General features: G+C 47.4%; 2 protein-coding genes across 3 annotated transcripts in view; one reads left to right on the top strand and one right to left on the bottom strand.

Annotated features, from left to right (window-relative positions):
- Positions 1-222: 222 nt before the first annotated feature.
- MEST (mesoderm specific transcript) lies at positions 223-12,803 on the top strand. Of its 2 annotated transcripts, none has more exons than XM_063308489.1 (12): positions 223-245; positions 1,033-1,187; positions 2,521-2,600; positions 2,704-2,781; positions 3,230-3,366; positions 4,246-4,304; positions 4,721-4,761; positions 5,849-5,919; positions 6,238-6,339; positions 8,511-8,587; positions 8,693-8,756; positions 11,415-12,803. In XM_063308489.1, exons 2-12 carry the CDS (start codon positions 1,034-1,036, stop codon positions 11,530-11,532), a joined length of 981 nt encoding a protein of 326 aa, XP_063164559.1. In that variant the 5' UTR covers positions 223-245; position 1,033; the 3' UTR covers positions 11,533-12,803. The 2 variants fall into 2 exon arrangements, with proteins under 2 accessions (XP_063164559.1, XP_063164560.1); XM_063308490.1 differs by lacking the exon at positions 223-245 and adding an exon at positions 324-346.
- A 1,197-nt stretch (positions 12,804-14,000) lies between these two features.
- COPG2 (COPI coat complex subunit gamma 2) overlaps positions 14,001-20,997 on the bottom strand; it is a 32,494-nt gene continuing 25,497 nt past the window's right edge. Inside the window, exons 17-24 of the mRNA XM_063309479.1 lie at positions 20,792-20,917; positions 19,694-19,756; positions 19,295-19,434; positions 17,180-17,351; positions 16,286-16,383; positions 15,816-15,954; positions 15,014-15,112; positions 14,001-14,335 (exon numbers count right to left, since the gene is read on the bottom strand). Of these exons, the coding sequence (XP_063165549.1) occupies positions 14,205-14,335; positions 15,014-15,112; positions 15,816-15,954; positions 16,286-16,383; positions 17,180-17,351; positions 19,295-19,434; positions 19,694-19,756; positions 20,792-20,917 (968 nt within the window). The 3' untranslated portion in view covers positions 14,001-14,204. The remainder of the gene's footprint in view (positions 14,336-15,013; positions 15,113-15,815; positions 15,955-16,285; positions 16,384-17,179; positions 17,352-19,294; positions 19,435-19,693; positions 19,757-20,791; positions 20,918-20,997) is intronic.

Raw genomic sequence — 20,997 nt, 5'->3', positions numbered from 1 at the left:
GAGGACGATCCAGCCGGACCTCCCCAATTCATCGCAAACACCCCCTCCCCTTTCCGCTCTCCGCAGCCGCCCACCCCTCGCCCGCGCTTCTGCAGCGCTTGCAAAACTCTCCTGCCCGCTGCAAGAGGGCAATCGCGGAACCCGCCCGGCTCGCGGAAGCCCTCCAGGGGCGGGGCAAGCCGGGCTGGGATGCGCATGCGCCTTCCCCCACACGCCTGCCCGCGTTCTTCCAGGCTGTAGCCCAGGTGAGCGAGAGCGCATGTGCGCCCTCCCCAGGATAGGGGTAGCGGGGGGGAGTGAAAATAGTACCCCTCCCGTGTTTTTCTCTGCAAGGAAGGGGTCTCGGGTGCGGGAGGTTTGCTTTCCCCCATTTTTAGGGGGAAGGAAGGAGGAAAAGAGATTATTTTTGAAGGGGGGACCTTGCAAACAAAAGAAGAAAATGGGTTGTGTTGCATTTGCTGGAGAAGAGAAGGGGGGCTACACCCCCCTCCCAGGGAAATGGCCTCTTTGAGGTTGCCCCCTAGGAGGTTGAGTGGAAAAGGCTCTGTAAGATTTGGGGCTTGCTCCTTGGCATGGTAGGCTTGCACTTTGCGAGGCTTTTCTGGGTGGGGGGGAAAGCAGTGTAGGTTTGCACACTTACAGTGTTCAGGAAAAGATTTTTTTTTTCTTTAGGGGAGCTCCTAATTTAAAAAAAAGGAAGAGGGGATGTTCCAGAACTCATTCGCATTTCCTGGGGTGTGCTGGACGTTGTAGTCCCAGCCCACCGGAAAGGATTCGTGCTGGGTGGGTGGAGAAGTGGGGACCCAACCCCCGGAGCTGTTTCCTTGCAAAGGTTTCGGTTTCGTCTCCGGAAGGGGTCGAATCGTATTCCTAGAAGGCATTTTTTGCTGTTTCAATGATGGAAACCGGATGCCTGGTTGAGAAAACCCTGCCATTGTCTCCTTTGAACCTTGCTACTCCAGGTGCCCGTTAGGGACCCGCGTTGGAGTTGGTTTATCTTCTTTTTTTCTCCCCTCTCCCGGCTCTTTCCAGAATGAGAGAGTGGTGGATTCAAGTGGGTCTGCTGATGGTCCCCCTGGTTGCCGTTTACCTGCACATCCCACCTCCCAAGCTGTCTCCGGCGCTGCGTGCGTGGCGGTCTTCGGGGAGTTTCTTCACCTACAAAACCCAGAACATCTTTTTCAGAGGTTTCATAGATGCATTTCTCAGCTCCTTAAATATTCAGCCGCTTTTTCCAGGGGGCACGTGAGGCCATGTGCTATAGAAATGAGGCAGGGATCCTAAATAATATAACAGGAGGGGCACAGAATTAATAAAAGACAGTTCTATGAAGAACGACTTTCAGGAAGAGCATTGAAAGAAATCTGCAGCCCATTGGAAGGCTAGCAACACGGGGGCCAAATGCCGTAATTCAGTGGTGATGCGGCACCCTGAGTTTGATTCAGAAGGGTGCTTCAAAAGACGTAGGAGCCCAAACTCGGGCCCTGCTGGCATCGGTTTAAAGCAGCCATGGCATTTTCCAGTGAGGCTTCTGCAGCTGCACAGCCCTAAAGCAGAGGTGTGCACTTCAATTGGCTGCAGAGAGGAGCTGTGTTTGGCACTTCTGGGTCTTTTGAAACACCTCCAAACTGAATTCAAAGCACCGCAGAGCTCAGTGGAAGAGGACTTGTTTAAAAAGGCGATTCTTAAATTTTTTGATCCTGGGTCAATTTGGGCTTTCGAAGTCACAGTTGGATATAGAAGTGAATTGGCATGTTATAAAGGTAGTAAACATTACAGGTAGTCCTTGCTTAACAACCATTCATTTAGTGATGGTTCAGACTTACAACGGTGCTAAAAACCCGACTTACAACCGGTCCTCACACTTATGACTGTTGTAGCATCCCCACGGTCACGTGATCACGATTTGGGTGCTTGGCAACCAGTTTGCATTTATGACTGTCACAGCATCCCATGGTCACATGATCATCATTTTTTACCTTCCCAGCCTCTTCTGGCAAGCATAATCAGTGTGGAACATGATGACCACATGGTTTGCTTAACACCCACGGTGATTCACTTAATGACCAACACAAAAAAGGTGGTAGAATCGGGTTAGATTTGCTTAATGACCGCTTTGTTTAGCAACCAAAATTCTGGTCCCAATTGTGGTTGATAAGCGAGGACTACTTGTAGCTAGTTAAAGCTGGTTTGTGGTTTAACATACAGCAGAGGCAGAAGTAGCAATCCAGTGACATGCCTTGGAAGAAACTTGCCCAGGATTCACATTCTTTTAACCACAAAGGGGCACCCTTTCTTTTTGCAAGTTTAAGAGCATTGTGCTTGGGTGGTGACCAAATCTGTCCCCAGTGTTGGACGGCTTGACTGCTTCCGGCTGATGCGTGAGGGGCGTCGTGCAGAGATTCATCCCTGGCGTTGCATCTTCAGGGTGCTGCCCTCTCCTTTTTGCTTGCTTGCTTGCTAATAAAGATAAATTCGGGAAAGCCGAACGGCTGAACCATTGTTCTCTTTCCCCCGAAGACTCCCCTGGGGCTGTTGGGAGTTCAGACATCGTGGTTCTCCTGCACGGCTTTCCGACCTCGAGTTACGACTGGTACAAGGTGAGGGGGTGGCGGAAACACTGCGTGTGGGGAGGCGAGGCTGTAGAGACGCCGGGGGACTGATGGGGGCTCTCTCTCCTTTTCTTTCTTGCCTCGCCTGCAGATTTGGGAAGGGCTCACCCAGCGATTTCACCGGGTGATTGCGCTGGACTTCATCGGGTTTGGCTTCAGTGACAAGCCAGTGAGTACGTTTTGAAGGAGGCTGGGCGGTTTTCTTTCTTAACGTCCTTTTTTCAAAAACAGAACAAAAGGGAAGGCAGATCTTGGGGTGGGAGGAAAACCCAGTTCATGCATGCAAAAGCAAGGGAAACGCCTCGCTTGGCATCACGGCTGTCTCTGAGGGGACAAACAAGTCAAGATGGCTGCTGGGACCACACCATGGAAGCCCTGCCCCTTTATGCACAAAGCATGGGCTTCAGTGGTGTTTCTGCAGCTGCCATCTTGACTGTGGCCACCTCTGCTGGGCCTGCTGCTTGGCTGCGTTTGGCCCTTGCCAAGGGGCATTGCTGAAGCCAAGAGTGCCCACTTGTAACCTGGGGGGTAGAGTCTGGGTAGGCGTTTGCCACCAAGATAACAGGGCTGACACCGCTCTGCATTTGGTGCTCGTTCTTCCTTTGCATTGCAAACAGCGGCCTCATCAGTACTCCATCTTTGAACAAGCCAGCATCGTGGAAGGGCTGTTGCGCCACTTGGGCCTTCTCAATCAACGAATCAACCTCCTTTCACATGACTATGGAGACACCGTCGCGCAAGAACTGCTCTACAGGTGTATGGAAGCCCTCAGGCCTTGCCTTAATCGTCCACCCCTTTCCCAAGGATCTAAACTGTCAGGAATCTTTCTGAGGTTTTGCTGGGCCGTGGCTGGCATTCTCCTTTGGTGCCGCATTTGGGGTCCGTGCAGATGCTCAAGCAAATGTTTATGTTGCAGGTTGGGCTTGGTCCTTAGTTTTGTAAGCATGGTCACTATACAGGTTGTCCTCGTTTAGTGCCTGCCTCGTTTAGTGACCATTCGCAGTTACGATGGTGATGAAAACCAGTCCTTGCATTTATGACCTTCATAGATGTGTAAAGTAGTGTTTCTCAATCTCAGCAACTTTAAGATGTATGGATTTCAACTCCTAGAATTCCCCAGCCCCAGGAGTGCAACTTGAACCACATTGTAGCTCAGTGTGTTGTGTAAAAGTGTTCCTCAACCTCAGCAACTTGAAGATGGGTGGACTTTAACTCCCAGAATTCCCCAGCCAGCCATGCTGGCTGGGGAATTCTGGAAGTTGAAGTTCACCCATCTTCAAGTTGCTGAGATTGAGAAACACTGCTGTAAAGCCTAGGAAAGCTGAATTCAGATCTTAAGCACAGTTGTGGGTTCACTTAGCAACCGCTTTGCTTAATGATCGAGTTGCCGGTCCCAATTGCAGTCACTAAACAAGGATGACCTGTATTATATTGTATGTCAACATTATGGTAAGAGACTGAATCCTTAGTGTAGGGTTAAGATATACCTGGAATCCAGCTAGCCCTTAGAGTTGATGGCTTTTATTGCGGTTAAAAAATGCAGGGCGTTCCTAGAACTTCTCCAGAAGCACCTGAGTCCGTTCGGCGAGTTGTTCTGTTTTGCTCTACCTTATGCCGTTTTCTCTGCCTTCAGGTACGAACACAATGAAACCGGATGCGTCCTCATCAATAGTCTGTGTCTGTCAAATGGAGGTGAGTGGCTTACGGCAAAGATCTCCCACCCATTTCCGTTGAAACGTTGCTTGAAATGTAAGATGGCTGGTTCAGTCTCATCTGGGGCAGCGGCATCCGTGGGGGAAGTCAAGCAGGCAAGAGGGCTGAGGTGGTATTACGATCCAAGCCCCGCCCCCTTTTACAGGTATCGCACGTGCATCAATCCACCAACTTGCCTATTTTGCCCCCCACCCCAATTCAGTGCCGTTGTGCCAAGGACTAAATCTAGAACTTTTGGGATATGCTTTTTTTACCGCTGACCGATGCTCCATCCTCTGTTTTGGCCACATCCACTGCCATACTTGATCTGAGCAAAACTGGATAAAAACTGTGTTCATGACATGGAAAAGTGTCACGACCAATGTCTTACTTAAATTCCTTTTTGAAACTTGCAGGTATTTTTCCAGAAACCCATTATCCCAGATTCATCCAGAAGGTAATTTGCTCCTGCAGAAAAATGCCAAGTTCAATTTAAGATCTCTGGGTTGGAATTACATTTTCGTTTCCTTTTTTGGATCATCCAGTAGCCAAACAAATTCCGCTTTGTCTGTGTTATGTCTGCAAGCTTTGGCACTGAATTTTCTTTCTTGCAACAGTCAGCTTTTATTTTAAAAAAGCAGATTAAGTAGAAAGACCACAATAAGATACTGTGTGTATGAGGAGGGAAAGAGTCGCAATAGAAGTTCACAATTTTCACTTCCTGAATGTTCTCCCTGAGCATTTTTTTCCCACACAAATGCTGCTTCTTAAAATACTTACCAATGAAATTTATTTATACATTATAGTTGCATTCTTAAATTTTTCTCAAATATTTGTGGTTAGGCTTGGTGCCTTATTTAAAACTCCTTGATTTAATGGAAACTCTGATTTTGAATTGTTTGTTTATAGGCTGTATATGTAGCTTTAGAGTTCAAATAATTGTCCTATCTATTTCTTTATCAAAAACAAATGAAACCCAGTAATTTCCTGGCTTATTTTAAACAAGTAGTCTTATACAATGTAGTTTTCATCTAGTACATCTTTCTGGAAAGCTTGATCTATTCAGTTTTACGCCTCTGTTGTGCATTTTGTACATTTGTAAATAACATAAGCAGGAAATTCAGCAGATAAAGCTTTCCACAACGGAAAGTTCCCACTTGAATTTCTGAGAATTCCAAAAAAAAATTCCTTACACTTGATACTCATTCAGCAGAAAAGGCAACATTGAGAAGAGGGGGGAAAAAAGAGGAGTGGAAAGTGAGGATTAAATTTGTTGAAAAATCCCATCTGTAAACCAAATTATATCCTTTCATTCTGAACTGGACCAGTCTTGCTAGAAAGGCCTGTCTCTTGATCTTTCTGTGCTCTGATATTTGGAGATGTGTGGAGAAATAATGCGGCAAAACGTGCCACCTTAAAAACGTGGATCTTCAACTGTGCTGCAGTAGGAATCTTAATTTTGGAAAGGATTTTTTTTTATGCTAGCAGCTGATGTGTTTCCCTTCAACTTTGCTGCCTTGATTTTTTTCTCTCCCCCTTTTAAGATTCTCAAAGATGGCGGTCTGCTATCACCCATTATTACTCGGCTAACAAACTATTTCTTCTTCGCCAAAGGGTGAGTTTGCATTTTAAATCTTTGGATTCTGGTCCTTCTAGAACAGTTTTTTCTTGAACTTGGCCACTTCTTGAAGCATGGCTGGCTGGGGGATTCTGGGAGTTGAAGTCGACAGGTCTTCAAGTGGCCAACTTCAAGAAACACTGTTCTAGAATGAGGGTCCTCAAAGGATCTCCCTAGAGTCCTAAAAAAAGGAATGTATTTAAGCACAACAAGAGCAATTTGAATTGTGGAACTGTCCATCAAGAGCATCGGCTGGATGCTTTCAGGCTGCGAAAGCCTGTCCATTCTGATCCGTCTCGTCTTGAATCCCTCCAGCCTCGCGGCAGTCTTTGGCCCATACACCCAGCCTTCGGAGGCAGAATACTGGGACATGTGGACGGTCATGCGAACAAATGATGGAAACCTCGTGGTGGACAGGTAGGACGCTAGATCCCAAAACGCAGAGCTAGTGGATGTGTGGGCTTTTTTGATGCTTATGCTCCATGGATCTGCCTTTGCGAACGAGTTGCTTCTTTTCTGAACAAAATCTTTGAGTCAAACCAAGTTTCTGGTGAGTTCATGGACAGAACTGTGTCATTTTCTTGGCAACAGCTGCAGAAGTGTTTTTTTCTGAGATTTGTTTTAACTTCCCAGTCGAGCTTCAAGCCCTGGCATTTCCTAGTGGTCTCCTATCCAAGTACTAACCCACGTTTCACCCTAGTTAGCTATTTTAGTGATCAGTCCTGATTGGCTAGTGCTGCCACCTACCTCCTTTCATTTATTATATGTACATTTCAGTCCACCAGCCTTCAGTATTATACATAGTTTAAAACTAGTAGCCTGTGGCCAGCCACAGAGCATCCAGGGGTGTGTGTTGGGGGGCAGTCAAAAAAGTCAGACAGTGGCCGTGACTGCATAATTGAAGCCCTGATGCCTGTAAAAAGGGGGCAAAGCTTCAGTCACACAGTCATGCCACCATCTTGAGTTTTTTTTATAAAGCCTTATTAATTTTTCCAACATATACATAAAACACAAAAAACTAAAAAGAATGAAACAAAGAATACTACGAGAAAAAAGAAAACTAAAAAAGTGCAAAAATACAGAGAAGACTATTATGTGGTGGTGTCCGACTTTCTACAACAAAGATATATACAACTATTATCAATCTCTTACTCTAATTTAAATAAAAAACCTTTACTAACATAAGTATTCGCCTAAAAAGCAAATACTCAAATATTATCCTACTTCACTAAGATTTTACTCCTCTCTGCCTGCTAAAATAACAAAAGATAAATTATCTACATTTGGTTAAGGTCCTTTTACCCAAGGTAAAATCATTATCCCCAAATCAAAAAACATCAGTCTAAACCTTTAAGAGACCATCCTGATAAACACATTTAAACAATTATCCAACCTCAAAATAGACTAAGGCATTTACGTATCTCAGTATTTGTAAGGATGGAGAAACCTCACAGTATTACACACACAGCTTTCTCCTTACAAGTCTCAAATTCAGCAGCCAGCCTTGATTCTTGGTCTTGATTTTCCAGGAACACAGCCGGTCGTCTCTCTCCCTTTGCCCCCGAAACTCTTCTTTCTTCAGAATCAGAGTTAACTCTCCGCAGTCCAATTTTTCTCCCTTTACTTTTTGACTTGGAAATGTTAATCCTCGTTTTCTTCTTTAAAGAAGGAGCACTACTCTCAAAGTACTTTTCACTCTTGTCTTTTTCAAGTTGGTAGGCTTTAGGCTCCACAAGTTTTAGGAGACGATCCAGGGCTTGGGTGACACCAGGATAACAGTTCTTTAAAGATCGCTTTCATTTCTTCCATGTCTCTCCACCGTGTGTTATCAGGAGAAAAAAGATGTAAACGAGAGCCACTCTCCCAGGAAAGCAGAGGCAGATAGCTCCAGATTCAACTCTGCAGATTCCATGAAGTAGATAAATCTTTTATAATCCTCAAAACATTAAGAAAATGGCAACAGCAAAATATCTTCAAATTCCAATATTAGAATTTAAATATTAAAAAGGCCAACTTTCCAAATTAGTAAATTCCGAAAATAATGAAAATCACCAAGAGCTTCACATTTCTTTGTTGCAAAAGGCCTCTCTTTGGTAACAAATAAACAAAAAAAACCCTTGGTATTTTAGAAATGGGGTGGTAAGATTTAGTGTCCGTTTTACGGCTTCGGTGCAGCCCTGAACTTGATGAGACCAGTGCCTCCCAGCATTCTCAATCATGGATTGATCGCAGGGACTCCGTTCCACGATTCCCCGGCAAGAAAATGCTGTCCAGAGAACAAAAGGGATGATTTCCTGGATTCTCCTCATCTGGAGAATTCTTCAGGCTGCAGGGACTCAGCCCGTGCCCAGAAAATGCTGCGCCGTCAGCGCTGCTTAAAAAACCAATACCGCTGAGTCTGCCATTCCCCACAGGAAGCCCGCCACCATCTTGACTTGTTTTGACTCCCTTCAGATGCCCCTGACAGTTGTCCATTTGCACTCCCCAGCTTCCCAGGTGTGCTTGAGGCCAGACACTTCAGGTATTCACGAAACTGATTTCGACCTTGGGCTCCAAACAAAGGTTCACCCTTTAATTTTGCTTTTCAGCCTTTTACAGTACATCAACCAGCGGATGCAGCACCGAGAACGTTGGGTGGGCGCTCTTAAATCAACCTCGGTCCCCTGTGAGTAGGAACGGCTCCTTGGGATTGATGGGCTGCATAAGAGCGGGTAGATCTTGGACTTCATTTGCATCTTCGCTTCAACTTGTCGTCCTTTCTCTCTTCCAGTGCATCTGATTTATGGACCGCTGGATCCTGTGAATCCTTACCCAGAATTTCTTCAGCTTTACAAGTAAGCTGGGGAGGCCAGAAGGTCCCCCAATAACATTTCAAGGCCTCACAAACAATATGGCTTCACCCCTTTCTTGAGCTGAAGCAAAACAGAGCCTTTGAGCATCAGGGACATACATCCACACCTCTGTCTGTGCCTGCACATCCATAAATCGTTCCCTTTCTGAATAAGCTACCTGATGAAAAGCACAGACGAGCGAGAAATAGGAAGCCCCCAAAATTAAAGGCAGGAGATTAAAAAAGGAAACGAACCAGCTAAAAGTGGTTTACGCCCACACCATTTACCACATCTCTCCATACTTTTCTGTCCCTCCAAACCATCTTGGCTTTCCCCAGGTCCACCCATCTCTCCATCCATTGTTTTTTTGTTCTTTTAAGCACGCATCCTGAATACACTACACCTACCTCCTGGTTGGGGGAATGCAGACCGTGGTCTGTTGGCTGGCAGGGCAGTCTCTCGAACCGTATCCTAGCTTGCACTGAATAGTGTGAGCATGCCTAGGATAAAATGGGGTTTGGTTGGGCTAGACTGACCGGTGCAGCTGAGAAGGTGGCATGGGGTAGCGGTCCAAACAGTATCTCTGCTCTTACTTTGCCTTACTAGAACAATGCTAGTATAAGCATGGGTGAAGACCTAATTCCACACTTTGGATTATTACTGAGTTTTCCTGACGTTGTGGGAGGAGAGCCGTGTCAGTCTGTGGTAGCCCCAAATCAGGAGGAACCTAGAAGCATCTTTTCCGATGTAACAACTTTATTAAAAGACATCAGCTTTGGGGGGCTGTAGCATGCTTCATCAGATGCAGTGGGGTGATTAAACCAATGTAGGATTTAAGACATTTTGGTGGTTCATTGCTGTGGTGCTTGTCCTCTGTCTCACATGGAACCCGCATCTGGATAACTACCCTGTCTTCCCCTCCTCCCCCCCCCCCCCCCCGCACCTCATTCCAATTTAATTTTCACATCAAAGCTGGCTGGGGAATTCTGGGAGTTGAAGTCCACATGCCTTAAAGTTGTCCGGGTGGAGAAACACTGGTCTGGTCACTACATTGCATATGGTGAAGTGAGCTGCTGCTGACAAAAGCTGATGCCTATTAATAAAATTAGTTACTTAGAAAAGGTGCCTTTTGATTTGTGTCTTCTGGGGATTTCTTAAATTTTTTTGAGTGTGCAAGCAGACGCTCCATCAGCCAGAAATGACTTGGACTTGCTTCTTTCATCCATTGAGGTCAGGCCTGTGTGGCTGTGCGCAGCCAAAAGAGGGTTCTAGACCAAATTGATGGAAGGTAGGGCTGTGCTGAGGGCCAAAGTTGTGCTGTCGCACACCGTACTTGTAGGGAACACAAATGAGGCATTTCTTTCCTGAGCTTGTGCCGTTGCTTCTGCGCAAGCCCAGGCAGAGGTGCGGCTGTTTTAAGACACTCTTGGCCAATGCGCTGTGGCCACTCTGAATTCCAGGCTGCCCTCTGAGTCTCCATCTCCACCTAGTGGGCAAACAGTAAAACAGACATCCAGTATCTTTAGCAGGTTTTACTTGGAGCAAAGCTTTTAGATGTGAAGATGTGTTGGATCTGAGCAGACTCGGTCCGCCGATAGCTGATTCTGAGGTAGAGAAGCAGCTTGTAGTGCAGTTCTCATGGGGACTGCTGGCAGTCTGCTTGCCAATCTGAAAATATTAGTGATTTCATTATTTAATTGGCTTGTGTAGCTGTCCACTCAAAAGAACATAAGCTGTGCCCTATCTGGTCCAGCAGTTTGTTCTCACGGTGGCCAACCAGCTGCCCAAGGAAGCCCTCTAGTCTCACAGCAGATGTCCTCCAGAGGTAATTCCACTGCCATTTGGCTAATAGCCATTGATCTCAGGACTTCCATGAATTGGTCCAGCCAACCAGGCTGGCAGACAGCACATCTTGCAGTAGTGAATTTCAGAGTTGAATTACACTTTTCCTTTTGTCCTGATTCTTCCAGGTTTCAATTTCATTGGGTGACCTCTGTCCTGCTATTTAGGGAAGGGGAAATAGCTTTTCCTTGTCCACTTTATCCGTACCATGCATAATTTTGTACACATGCATCATGTCCCCTCCCATTTGCCTCCTTTCTAGCCTAAAAAGCCCAAAATGTCACAATCTTACCTCAAAGGGAAGCCATCCCAACTCCTTGAATGTCCTAGTTGCCCTCCTCTGAGCCTTCTCTAGCTCCACTACATTATTTTGAGGTGGTGTGACCAGAACTGCATGCAGTATTCCAGCTGCAGTCACACCACTGATTTATAAAGGCTTTATGATACTGCCACATGACTGGGGCTGCGAGCTGAAAGATAGAATAAATCGAGGGAGAACTTTGCTCTCTGTGTCTTCGCAAGGAAGTTTCCAGCAGGTAATATGTTGAGCATCAATCCCCAAATCCAGAAAGGACTCTACCATGTGCAGTGCCTTCAGTAAATGAGTCCACCAAACAATAAGCAAGAAATACCCTTAAGCTTGTTCTGGGCTACCCAGGAATGGCAGGTTCCATCCTTGCTAAAACAAGTAGCACCTGAAGGCACCCAGGCAGAAGCTATGTAGGCTCCTCCTCCTAACGGTCTTGACATGGTGCTAGTTCCCTTTGTCCCCATGGCCCTTGGAGGGAGCACTCCCAAACTACAGCTGTTTTTCGACAGGCAGGTGCTTCCAATGTCCACAGTGACTGTGCTGGACGATCACATCAGCCACTACCCGCAGCTGGAGGACCCCCAGGGTTTTTTGAATGCCTACTTAAACTTCATCAACTCTTTCTGAGCCACAAGCAAGATGGATGGAAGACCGCCCCTTTGTTCCTGAGAAGTTTTTGTACTCTGGAGCAGTAGGCTGAGCGTGGGAACTGCTGACAAAAACTGTGGACGGCAACGAACCAAACCTTGTGGCAATTCTTGGTTTGGCAAGTAAACTTACAGGATCTAACAAAAGGACCAATGGTGGTGGTGGTGATGGTGGCGGCACCTGAGGGAGCTTGCAGGGAGCTCCCCCTCTGGAGGATGCAGTGATAGGAGGACAATATGAATAGGCAAGAGAGCAATGAGAATAGCCCTGCTGGATCGGGCTGAGACTCATTTAACCAACGTTCTGTCTTGCCTGGAGCCCAGCAGATGCATCTGGGAAGACCACAAATAGGAGATCAACGCAGGCCTCCTCTCCCTTTGTTGCTCCTGTGTACCTAGCTTGCAGAGGTGGACTGACTCAATATAGGTAGTCCTCGACTTACGACCACAATTAGGACCAGAACTTCAGTTGCTAAGCAATGTGGTTAAGTGAAGCATCATGGGGTTTTACGACCTTTTTGCCATGGTTGTTAAGCAAATCATGTCATTAAGTGAATCTGACTTCCCCCATTGATTTGTTGGAAGCTGGCTGGGAAGGTTGCAAATGGCAATCACATGACCCCAGGATGCTGCAACCATCGAAAATACATGCTGGTTGCCAAGCGCCCAAATTTTGATGATGTAACTGTGGGGATGCTGCGACGGTAAGCGCGAGGACCAGTCACAAGTAACTTTTTTCAGCATCATTGTAACTTGGGTCACTAAACGAATGGTCGTAAGTTGAGGACTACTTGTATCTGGAGGCAGCCCCCATCATCAAAGCTAGTAGCCATTGATGGGCCTGCCTCTAGGGATTGGTCTAGTCCCCCTTTCAACTATCTAAACTAGTGGCCACCGCATCTTGTGGGCCATTCTCCTTGAGCTCTTCTAAATGCTGGTCTTGCTTCTCACGTAAGAGCCCCGAGGCTAGATCAGACCAAAGGCCCACCAAGCATAGCATTCTGCACCTCGTGATGGTCCAACAGATGCATCCTGGAAGCTCACAAGATGGACGGGGGGCAGTCGCTCTCCTTCCCCGCCCCTTCTCAGCAGCTGATCTTCCAGGTAGGTCTTGTCCATGGGGGTAATCTGTGGCCTTCAAGAGACAGCACTCTTGATAGCTTCCTCCTCTGTAAGTTTGGCTAGTCTCCTTTTCAGTCCATTTAAACTGTAAATTTCAGAGTGCAACTATGCATTATATAAAGACATTTTTTTAAATCCCTCCTATGTCTCCTGGCATTGACTTCCTATTTATGATCTTGTGTTCCAAGAGAGAGGGGGAAAAATTATCCGTGCCCTGTGGTTTTTGGACACAATTACATTACACAATTACATCCCAAACCCTCTCTTTCCTCATGGTGGAGGAAGGCTGCTTTTGCCCTGGGGGTGGGGGGAGGGAAGAGAGCATCTTCCTGATGGAATTCGCCCCATCTTTTTGGGGAGATGAGCAGAGCAGAATGGCAGATTTATTGTGGCTTTCTTGCAGAAGTGTGCAGACTTTTCCAATTGGATGATGCTTTAATCCAGCGTTACTCAACTCAGCAGCTTGAGGTGGAGAAACACTGCTTTAATCCTGCTCTCTGCATTGGGATTACTGGGGTTAAAATGTTAGCAGGTGGTCATCTTTGTGCAGCATGTCTGAGCAATGGGGGAGAGCAGGACAAACACCTTGTTGCAAATGCCAAGGTCCCCTTGGATCTCACGCTGGACTTACTAGAGCGCGATCAGATTTCGCCTTGGGCTTGTCTGGGTTGTCCCTTAGAACGTCATCTCAGGAGTAGGAAATGGGGTCTCTCTAGGAACTCAAATGCCTCCCTCCTCTGTAGTTTCACCACCTGCTCCCACACAGGAAGGGTTAAAAGGGGGGAAAAGGACCAGGGGATGGATAAAGCCCCTTCAGATCTGCCTGTGTGGGTGCTGACAGCAGCTGGGCAGACTTGGAAAAAACACAAACCTGGCCATTTTGTGCCTTCTGTTGCAAAGTTACAGCTGAGCCTCATGAGAGAGAGAGTGCGTGCATGCGATGGTTGATGCATGTGCACTATGTGAACACAGCCAGTGAGAATTGCCTACTCCTGGTCTGCGCCCCACACCTTCGTCTCTCCTTTAACTAAGGCCAGGCCAGAAGGTTCTCCTGAGCTTGTGGAAGGTAAGAGTTGACTTTCTGGAGATGAGAATTTGAAGGCGGCGGCTGCAACCATCTGCACTCGGGCAGTAGAGGAGAGGGTGGCATAAAGCTGGCCATGCAGTGTATAGAACATGTTTTATTATTCAGACCAGTGAAAACATCTGGGAGTGCTGAAATAGCCCACTTATTTGTGACTAATAAAAATCCACTCAAGAAACTGTTCTTTAAAAAAAACAACACACAACCACCTCTAAACTTACTCGCAGCAGAGGTAATAATTTATACAGGAGCGAAGAAGGGGCAGAGTGCTGTCGCCCTGCCCCCAGCAAAAGGAAGAGGACAGGCACGCCCCACTTCCTTTAAACACAGACAACAGGAAAAGGGAATCGCCAGACAAAATCCGCAGCACCGCAGATCCCCTGTTGTGCCTTGCAGAACAGAAGAGGAGTAAGGACTGGGCAACTTCAGGACAGATGTTACGGCCGTCAGCCCACGGAAGCCAAGATGACATCCACAGGGGTTTCCACGATGCTCCGGACGGTCACCTGCATGGTCACTCCGTCTCCAAGAGCAAGCCGGGCCCTCACCAGGACATCTAAGCCGCCTCTGAACATGCCTGGGGGGAGCAAATGACAGAAGATGCTCCAGGGCTCAAGAATCCAGGAGAAATGAGCTGATACCACCCTATGCCCACTCTTGGTCCTCCCAAACAAAGCACAGACAGACTTACTCGCCTGTAATTGCTCAGCCAAGGGGCGGAGGAACCCTTTTTAAGTGGGTATGAGAATATTCTAAGAACTATAAGGAGAAAAAAATGGTAGGTTTCCCTCCCCCTCCCCACCAAAAAAATGAGTGGAGAAGGAAGAGAAAAACAAGCCACTGTTTTAACTCTTCTAATTAGAACAGTGGCTTGTTTTTCCCTTCTAACTGATCTTCTAGTGATCAGGTGTGAAATTATAACTCATTTCAGCATCAGATTTCATTCCATCCTGCTCTCGGTGTCCGCGGAATAAAACACTAGCATAAACCGGAGTCAGGCTTTCCAGCTATCAGCAACCTTGGTTTCCCATCACACGAAATCTTTAAGGTGGGTGTGATCATTGAGGGGCGAGTGACAGTTACCCACAGTTCTAACTCCAAAGCTGCTCCTTTCTTGGCGTGTGTGTGTGTGTGTGTGTGTGTGTGAGAGAGAGAGAGAGAGAGAGAGAGAGAGGAGGAGGAGACACCACTGGAACCCAGCCGTACCTACAGGAAGCTTTGATCTCATGGCCCTGCCTTCCCGACAGGTTCTTACCAGCCAGATAGAGGGTGTGGGAATTCTTGTTCTCTGGCACTTTATCTGATCTCTCGCAGGGCTGCATGCCGAGAAACTTCACAATGTTGTTCACGGCTTCTACATTCAGAGGATTTTGAAAGGAGCTGGGGTTAGGCCTCAACTGTTCCACGGATACGGTTCGATCCACAGGAATGTTTTGTAGGGTTGACCAAGCAGCCCCTGACAAGGAAGATGTCTGCACTGTACTGGCAGGTAGCGGCACCCCATTTCCCTGTTGGGAGCCACAAGCACCATCTTGGATTTCCTTTACCTCAAGACAGCAGAGCAGTGTTTCTTAACCTCGGTGACAAGACATGTGGACTTCAACTCCCAGAATTCCCCAGCCAGCAAGGCTGGCTGGGGAATTCTGGGAGTTGAAGTCCACACGTCTTAACGTTGCCAAGGTTGAGAAACGCTGCAGCAGAGACTGCCCTGCACTCAGGGATCTTCTGACTATTTTGGAGATAAGATTCTCTAGGCTCCAAGATGACCGAGAATCCTGTTGTGTTTTTTTAAAATGGTTTGTTTATTTATTTGATTTCTATAGCTGACCATCTCAACAAGCAACTCTGGGCGATGTACCACCATTAAAAAAAACATAAAACAACTTAAACAATACAAGATAAATATATAGAGAGTGGCCAAGTAAATGACTGTCACAGACGTTAATATAGCCAAGAAGCGGGGTTTAATGGGCAGAGCTGGCTATGTCGTCTTCCCTGAAACTCATCCCTGGTTTAAAAGCAAAAAACAAAAACGAAGAGGGCAGCGATCATCTCACCGTCCAAGCTTTTAATGGTGCTGAGAGCGAAGGTTTCCTCTTTCTCATAGTCATCCCCCACTTCCTCCCAGGCGGCGGCGAAGTTGGGCTTCAGGATCCTCTGGATGTGGTCAGAGAGAGTAAGTTCCAGATCTTCCAGCTGTGGAAGGGAACCGCACAGGGCATTACACAAGGGGGTGGAATCTGAATGGCAGGGGGAGGCATAGGACGTGGCACCCCACATGCAACAGCAGCCTACAAGGTGGCCAGCAAGCTTTGGAATCGAGCCAGGGGCGCACCGGCTGGGCACGAAGGGGGACCCCCCCGCTGTCTGCCTACTCTCTTGCCAACACCGGAATCTACACCAAAGCTAGAGAAAGGGATATAATCAGGAGTGTCTGCCAGGGGGGTGTCAAAAAAGTCAAGGTGGTGGCTGCAACTGTGGCATCAAAACCCTGCCCCAGCTCACAGCAGAATTCCCCGGGGCTTACCACGTATTCGTCGTCATAGCCATCATCGTCAGGCACGCCGGTGTTGGGGTCGCAGTCCCGAACTGTGAATTTCATTGTGCAGCTGAAAGTACAAGCAACTAGAACGGGGGCAGAGGTGCAAAGGAGGACAATTAGGAAGATGGCCTGGTCTGGGCAAAGCCTGCCACTCCCCCTTGAGGACACAGCCAGGATGGAAAACCCACCAGGCCACCAAAGAACTAAAATCCGGAGTCATTGCCAGCCCTGGTACAGTATTTCTCAACCCTGGCAACTTTAAGATATGCGGACTCCAACTCAGAATTCCCCAGCCAGCCAAGCTGGCTGGGGAATTCTGGGAGTTGAAGTCCGCATATCTTAAAGTTGCCAGGGTTGAGAAACAGTGCCTTGGACAAACCAGAAGCTCCTCGACTTCTGTTTGCCAGTCTAAAGCAGCTGCTCCATAAGGCAGGCATAAATCTAGAACGCAGAAAAATCGGTGCGAGGAAACTGGACAGCAGGTCTCGCCGCAAGCTGCATTTACTCTTCCCACTTAACTTGTCAACTGAAGTAATTCATTTTCTTGGTTCAGACATTCCACGGAACCATGAACTAACCAAGCACTGCCCAAGAGCTGCACGCTGGGCAAGATATGATTGCTCCTCTTTATTTGTATGTGGCACAAAATATCGTGGCTGTATTGAGACAGTATGTCAGGCTAGATCTGCTCTTTGAGCTACTGAACTGGGTGGGTGGGTGGGTGGGTGGAAATTCCTGTGTGTTTCTCAGAATCAGCCAAGAAAGCTGAGAGGGAGGAATGGAGGGGGAATGTGACCTGCAGGACAGAGACCGACCCCACGGGGGTGGGGACAAAGACCTGGCACAACATCTGAAACGGAAACGCTTTTCTGGCAGTACCTGCAGTTGGGTCGTCCAGAGGCAGCCGCACCAGAGTGTAGCACATGCCTGGCTGGTTGTAGGGCAGGCTGGGAGCCGGGATGCAGCGGAGGACTTCGTAGGCCTCGGAAGGCTCCATCTGAACTGTCACCTTTTCCAGTAACTGGTCGTTGAGGGTGTTTGTGCAATCAAACTGAAAGACAGGAGAGCATCTGCTTCTGGGATGGTGTGGACTTCCAGCCTGCCCGTCATCCAGAGCAAGGGTAACGTCAGTTTTAGAAGCAGGAACTCTCAACACAGACCAGGGGTGGGTGTGTGGGCCTGTCAAAAAGTCAAGACGGTGGCTGCATCCATGTGACTGAAGCCCTGCCCCTTTCTACTGTGCGTTGTGTGTTGACCCCACCTGCGGACATCTCTGGTTCCAACTCTCAATCAAGACGCCTCCCGCCCCTTGCTTGGCAGAGTCTCATGGTCACCGCTGAAAGGGTACCCGCCAAAGCAAAGGGGCTCTGGGGCTGCTGTTGGGTGTCCCACACTCAAGCGATGGGGGGGTTCTACGGAGGGCTTTGTGCAAGTGCTGCATGGCTACTGGATCTTCACATGGCCCTGCATTGGTCAGCCCCACTCGAGAGCCCAGGCCAGGAAATCAACTCCACCTGAAGGCTAAAACTACGTTGAGACTGGCTGTAGTAACAATCTTGCAAGTCTGGAGCTCTTGGTGCTCTCTGAGCCTGGTTGTTGGCTTGCAGACGTTTCAGGACCCAACCAGGGAACACCATCAGTGCAAAGGAGGGTGGGGTTTGTTGCCTGCTTATAAACTGGCAGGGCAAGCTGCTGCATATAAACAGGGAGCAAACTGCACCCTCACCAGCACTGATGCGGTTATCAAGTTGGGTCCTGAAACGTCTGCAAGCCAACAACCAGGCTCAGAGACCACCGAGGACTCCACAGTTCAACCCTGAGCTACAGATGCTCTCTTCTATTGGAAGTCTGATTGTGCTGGACCGTCTCCAACTTCTTATACTCCTGTGAATGAGGTGTCTGCCTGAGCTGCTTCTGAATATTTTCTGTCTCTTGTGGACTTAAGATATGTTTTACCCCTTGTTGCTTTGGTTTGCAAGTCTCCATCAAGGTAATCTTCCTTACTCTCTACAGCAGAGGTCCTCAGCCTTGGCGACTTTAAGATGTGTGGACTTCAACTCTCAGAATTCCCCAGCCAGTCTTGCATTCACACAATAGACTTAATTTGGCATTGAAAAAGTGCTTTAAAGTTGCAAAGAATGCAAGAACTGGCTGGCAATTAAAGTCACTGCAAGCAACTGTCAGACTGCACTTAGTTCCTCCCCTTTGTAATGAGCGCAGCATGAACCACATTGTAGCTCAGTGAATTGTGCAAAAGTCTTTCTCAACCTTGGCAACTTGAAGATGTGTGGACCTCAACTCCCCATGCTGGCTGGGGAACTCTGGGAGTTGAAGTCCACACATTTGTAGTCTCCAAGGTTGAGAAACACTGCTCTACAGCATTCCCACCCACCCACCCTGCCCAGGCCAATTTCCATTGCACAGACAAGATAACTGCTTTACTAAATGATCGCCCTTTTTCACAATCCTCAGTGTAGATGTCTCATTTCATGCATCAGCATGTAATAAAAGGAGGCGAAAGGACTTGGGATCAAACTGTGAAAAGCAATTCACAATAAACATCGCAGGAGGAGAGCCCTGTTAGTCTGTGACAGCCAAAAATCAGGAGGAGCGTGGAAGTACCTTTTAAGACTAACCACTTACATTAAGAGGTAGAGACTTTTGTGAACTACAGCTTCCTCCATCTGATGTAGAATTTAAATTGGGATGAGGTGGAGGGGGGGAACTAGTTAGTTTTGAAAGATGCTAACAGACTCTCTGGATCTCTGATCCACAGTAGATGACCTTTGATGATTCATTCTTGTACTCAACCGGAGCTTTATCGTCTTCAGTATTCACAAACCCATCCCACTGTCTATAGAGGGCCCGATTTTTCTTTAATTCTCACTCTACGAGGCAGCGACAAACTGACCTTAACTAGCTTCAAGTCCTTCTGATCAATTTACTCTGCCCACATCCCCAATGTTCACTCTTCTGTCCTTTTTTTTTTTTTACCTGGAAGACAACATGATTCGAGAAGACGTGCTTAATGCAGCAAACAAAATACTCGGTCTCGGCCTCTGTTAACTGCGCTGCCTCAGACGACTTGAAAAGCGGGCCCAAATTCTTGAATTCTGGAATGGCTGCCAATTGCTCTAAATGGGAAGAAAGGGGTTCAGTTCAGGGTCAGACTTGCAGATGAACAAGGTGTCTTTAATCTCTATGGCAGTGTTTCTCAACCTCGGGAACTTAAAGATGTGTGGACTTCAACTCCCAGAATTCCCCCAGCCAGCCAAACATCTTTAAGTTCCCGAGGTTGAGAAACACTGCTCTGTGGGGACACATCTTGTCGCAGGTTTTCAAACATGTAAATCGCTGATTGTGATTGTGGTGGGATAGAGTAATCATCATTACCCTGGAATATGTCCTGTCGTGAAGGAGCCACCTTTTCAGGTTTGTTGGCCACCAGGGAAATCTCTGAAATTAGAAAGACAAGCGGCCATTAACATTTCTGACCAAGAAGTCCAAGACAACCGGATGCAAAGAGAAAATCTCACAATTCCATACGTACAAGAGCGTTGGCGTGAACACACCTAAGGATTTCCTTGAGACCCGCTAGTTGCTGAAGACTTTCTGCCAGGAACAGCCATAGTGGGTTGGTAAAACAAGCCAAGATGGTAGTCGCAACTATGCAGTGGAAGGTCTGTCCTTCACCGCCACACGTAAAAAGCGGCAGAACTTCGACCGCATCATCGCGAGCACCATCTTGACTTTTTAACCCCCTTCCCCTACAGCAGATGTTCTGGTTTCAGCTCTTCTGCCTGAGCCCCTGCTCACCTTTGGTGGGGGAGCAGCAAAGAGAAGCCCTATGACCGGCTACGAGGCCAGGTCTCCAGGGGCTAGAAACCAACTTAATCAACCATGTGTACTTTCTGGCCTCCCAACCTTACTGCTGCTTGGGCTGAGATGTCCAAGCAATGTGTGAACATCCTATAAACCTTCGTCCCACTCGAGCCTTTTGTCAGGAGATAAAACACAGCAAAGCTAGTTACCTGGAGCTGAACATCATTCAATGCACTTAATCAATTAATCAAGCTTATTAATTTCAACAAATCTCACCATCTAAAATTAACTGAGTTATTTTAAAAAATATTCTGATAACTTTGATATTTGAGCATAACTGGTTTTGTATTTTGGAGACTAAGTATTTAAATGCATAAAATAAAATGTACATACATACATAGTATTAATCTGTATCTATGTATTTTATACTTTTATTTTATGCCTTGGCAACTTTAAGACAGGTAGACTTCAACTCCCAGAATTCCCCAGACAGCATGGCTGGCTGGGGAATTCTGGGAGTTGAAGTCCACCTGTCTTAAAGTTGCCAAGGTTGAGAAACACTGTGCTACAGAGAAGGGATCTGTAGGTTTCAGCAGCCTCTCAAAAGGGGTCCATGGCACCCAAGTTTAAGAACACTTGCCTCAGCCTGACAACTGTCTAGACCAGTACCTGCTTTCTGCTCAAAGACGGGGGCAGTGGCCAGTGGCACGGACCTCATGTCGAAAGGCTTGTCTGAAGGCTCCAGTGTGTACTGGTGCAGGGCCTTTTCCATCCCAGGAATGGAGACGGTCAGACCTGCCCAAGACACAGAACTCAGCATTGAAACCAGCAGGAGCTCAGAAGTGGGGACAGGGTGGATGGGACTGATGCATGGG

Source organism: Candoia aspera, chromosome 7 (genome assembly GCF_035149785.1).
Source record: "Candoia aspera isolate rCanAsp1 chromosome 7, rCanAsp1.hap2, whole genome shotgun sequence".
Lineage (NCBI taxonomy): Eukaryota > Metazoa > Chordata > Lepidosauria > Squamata > Boidae > Candoia > Candoia aspera.
Note: the sequence above shows the minus strand (reverse complement) of the source record. Positions and strands in the feature narration are given on the sequence as shown.

What these genes read in the sequence shown, in the direction of transcription:
- MEST (XM_063308489.1), top strand. Translation starts at nt 1,034, where the DNA reads ATGAGAGAGTGGTGGATTCAAGTGGGTCTGCTGATGGTCCCCCTGGTT. An exon ending in TCTGTGTCTGTCAAATGGAG is followed by an intron (nt 4,305 to 4,720) that starts GTGAGTGGCTTA and finishes TGAAACTTGCAG; the next exon opens with GTATTTTTCCAGAAACCCAT. An exon ending in GGAAACCTCGTGGTGGACAG is followed by an intron (nt 6,340 to 8,510) that starts GTAGGACGCTAG and finishes TTTGCTTTTCAG; the next exon opens with CCTTTTACAGTACATCAACC.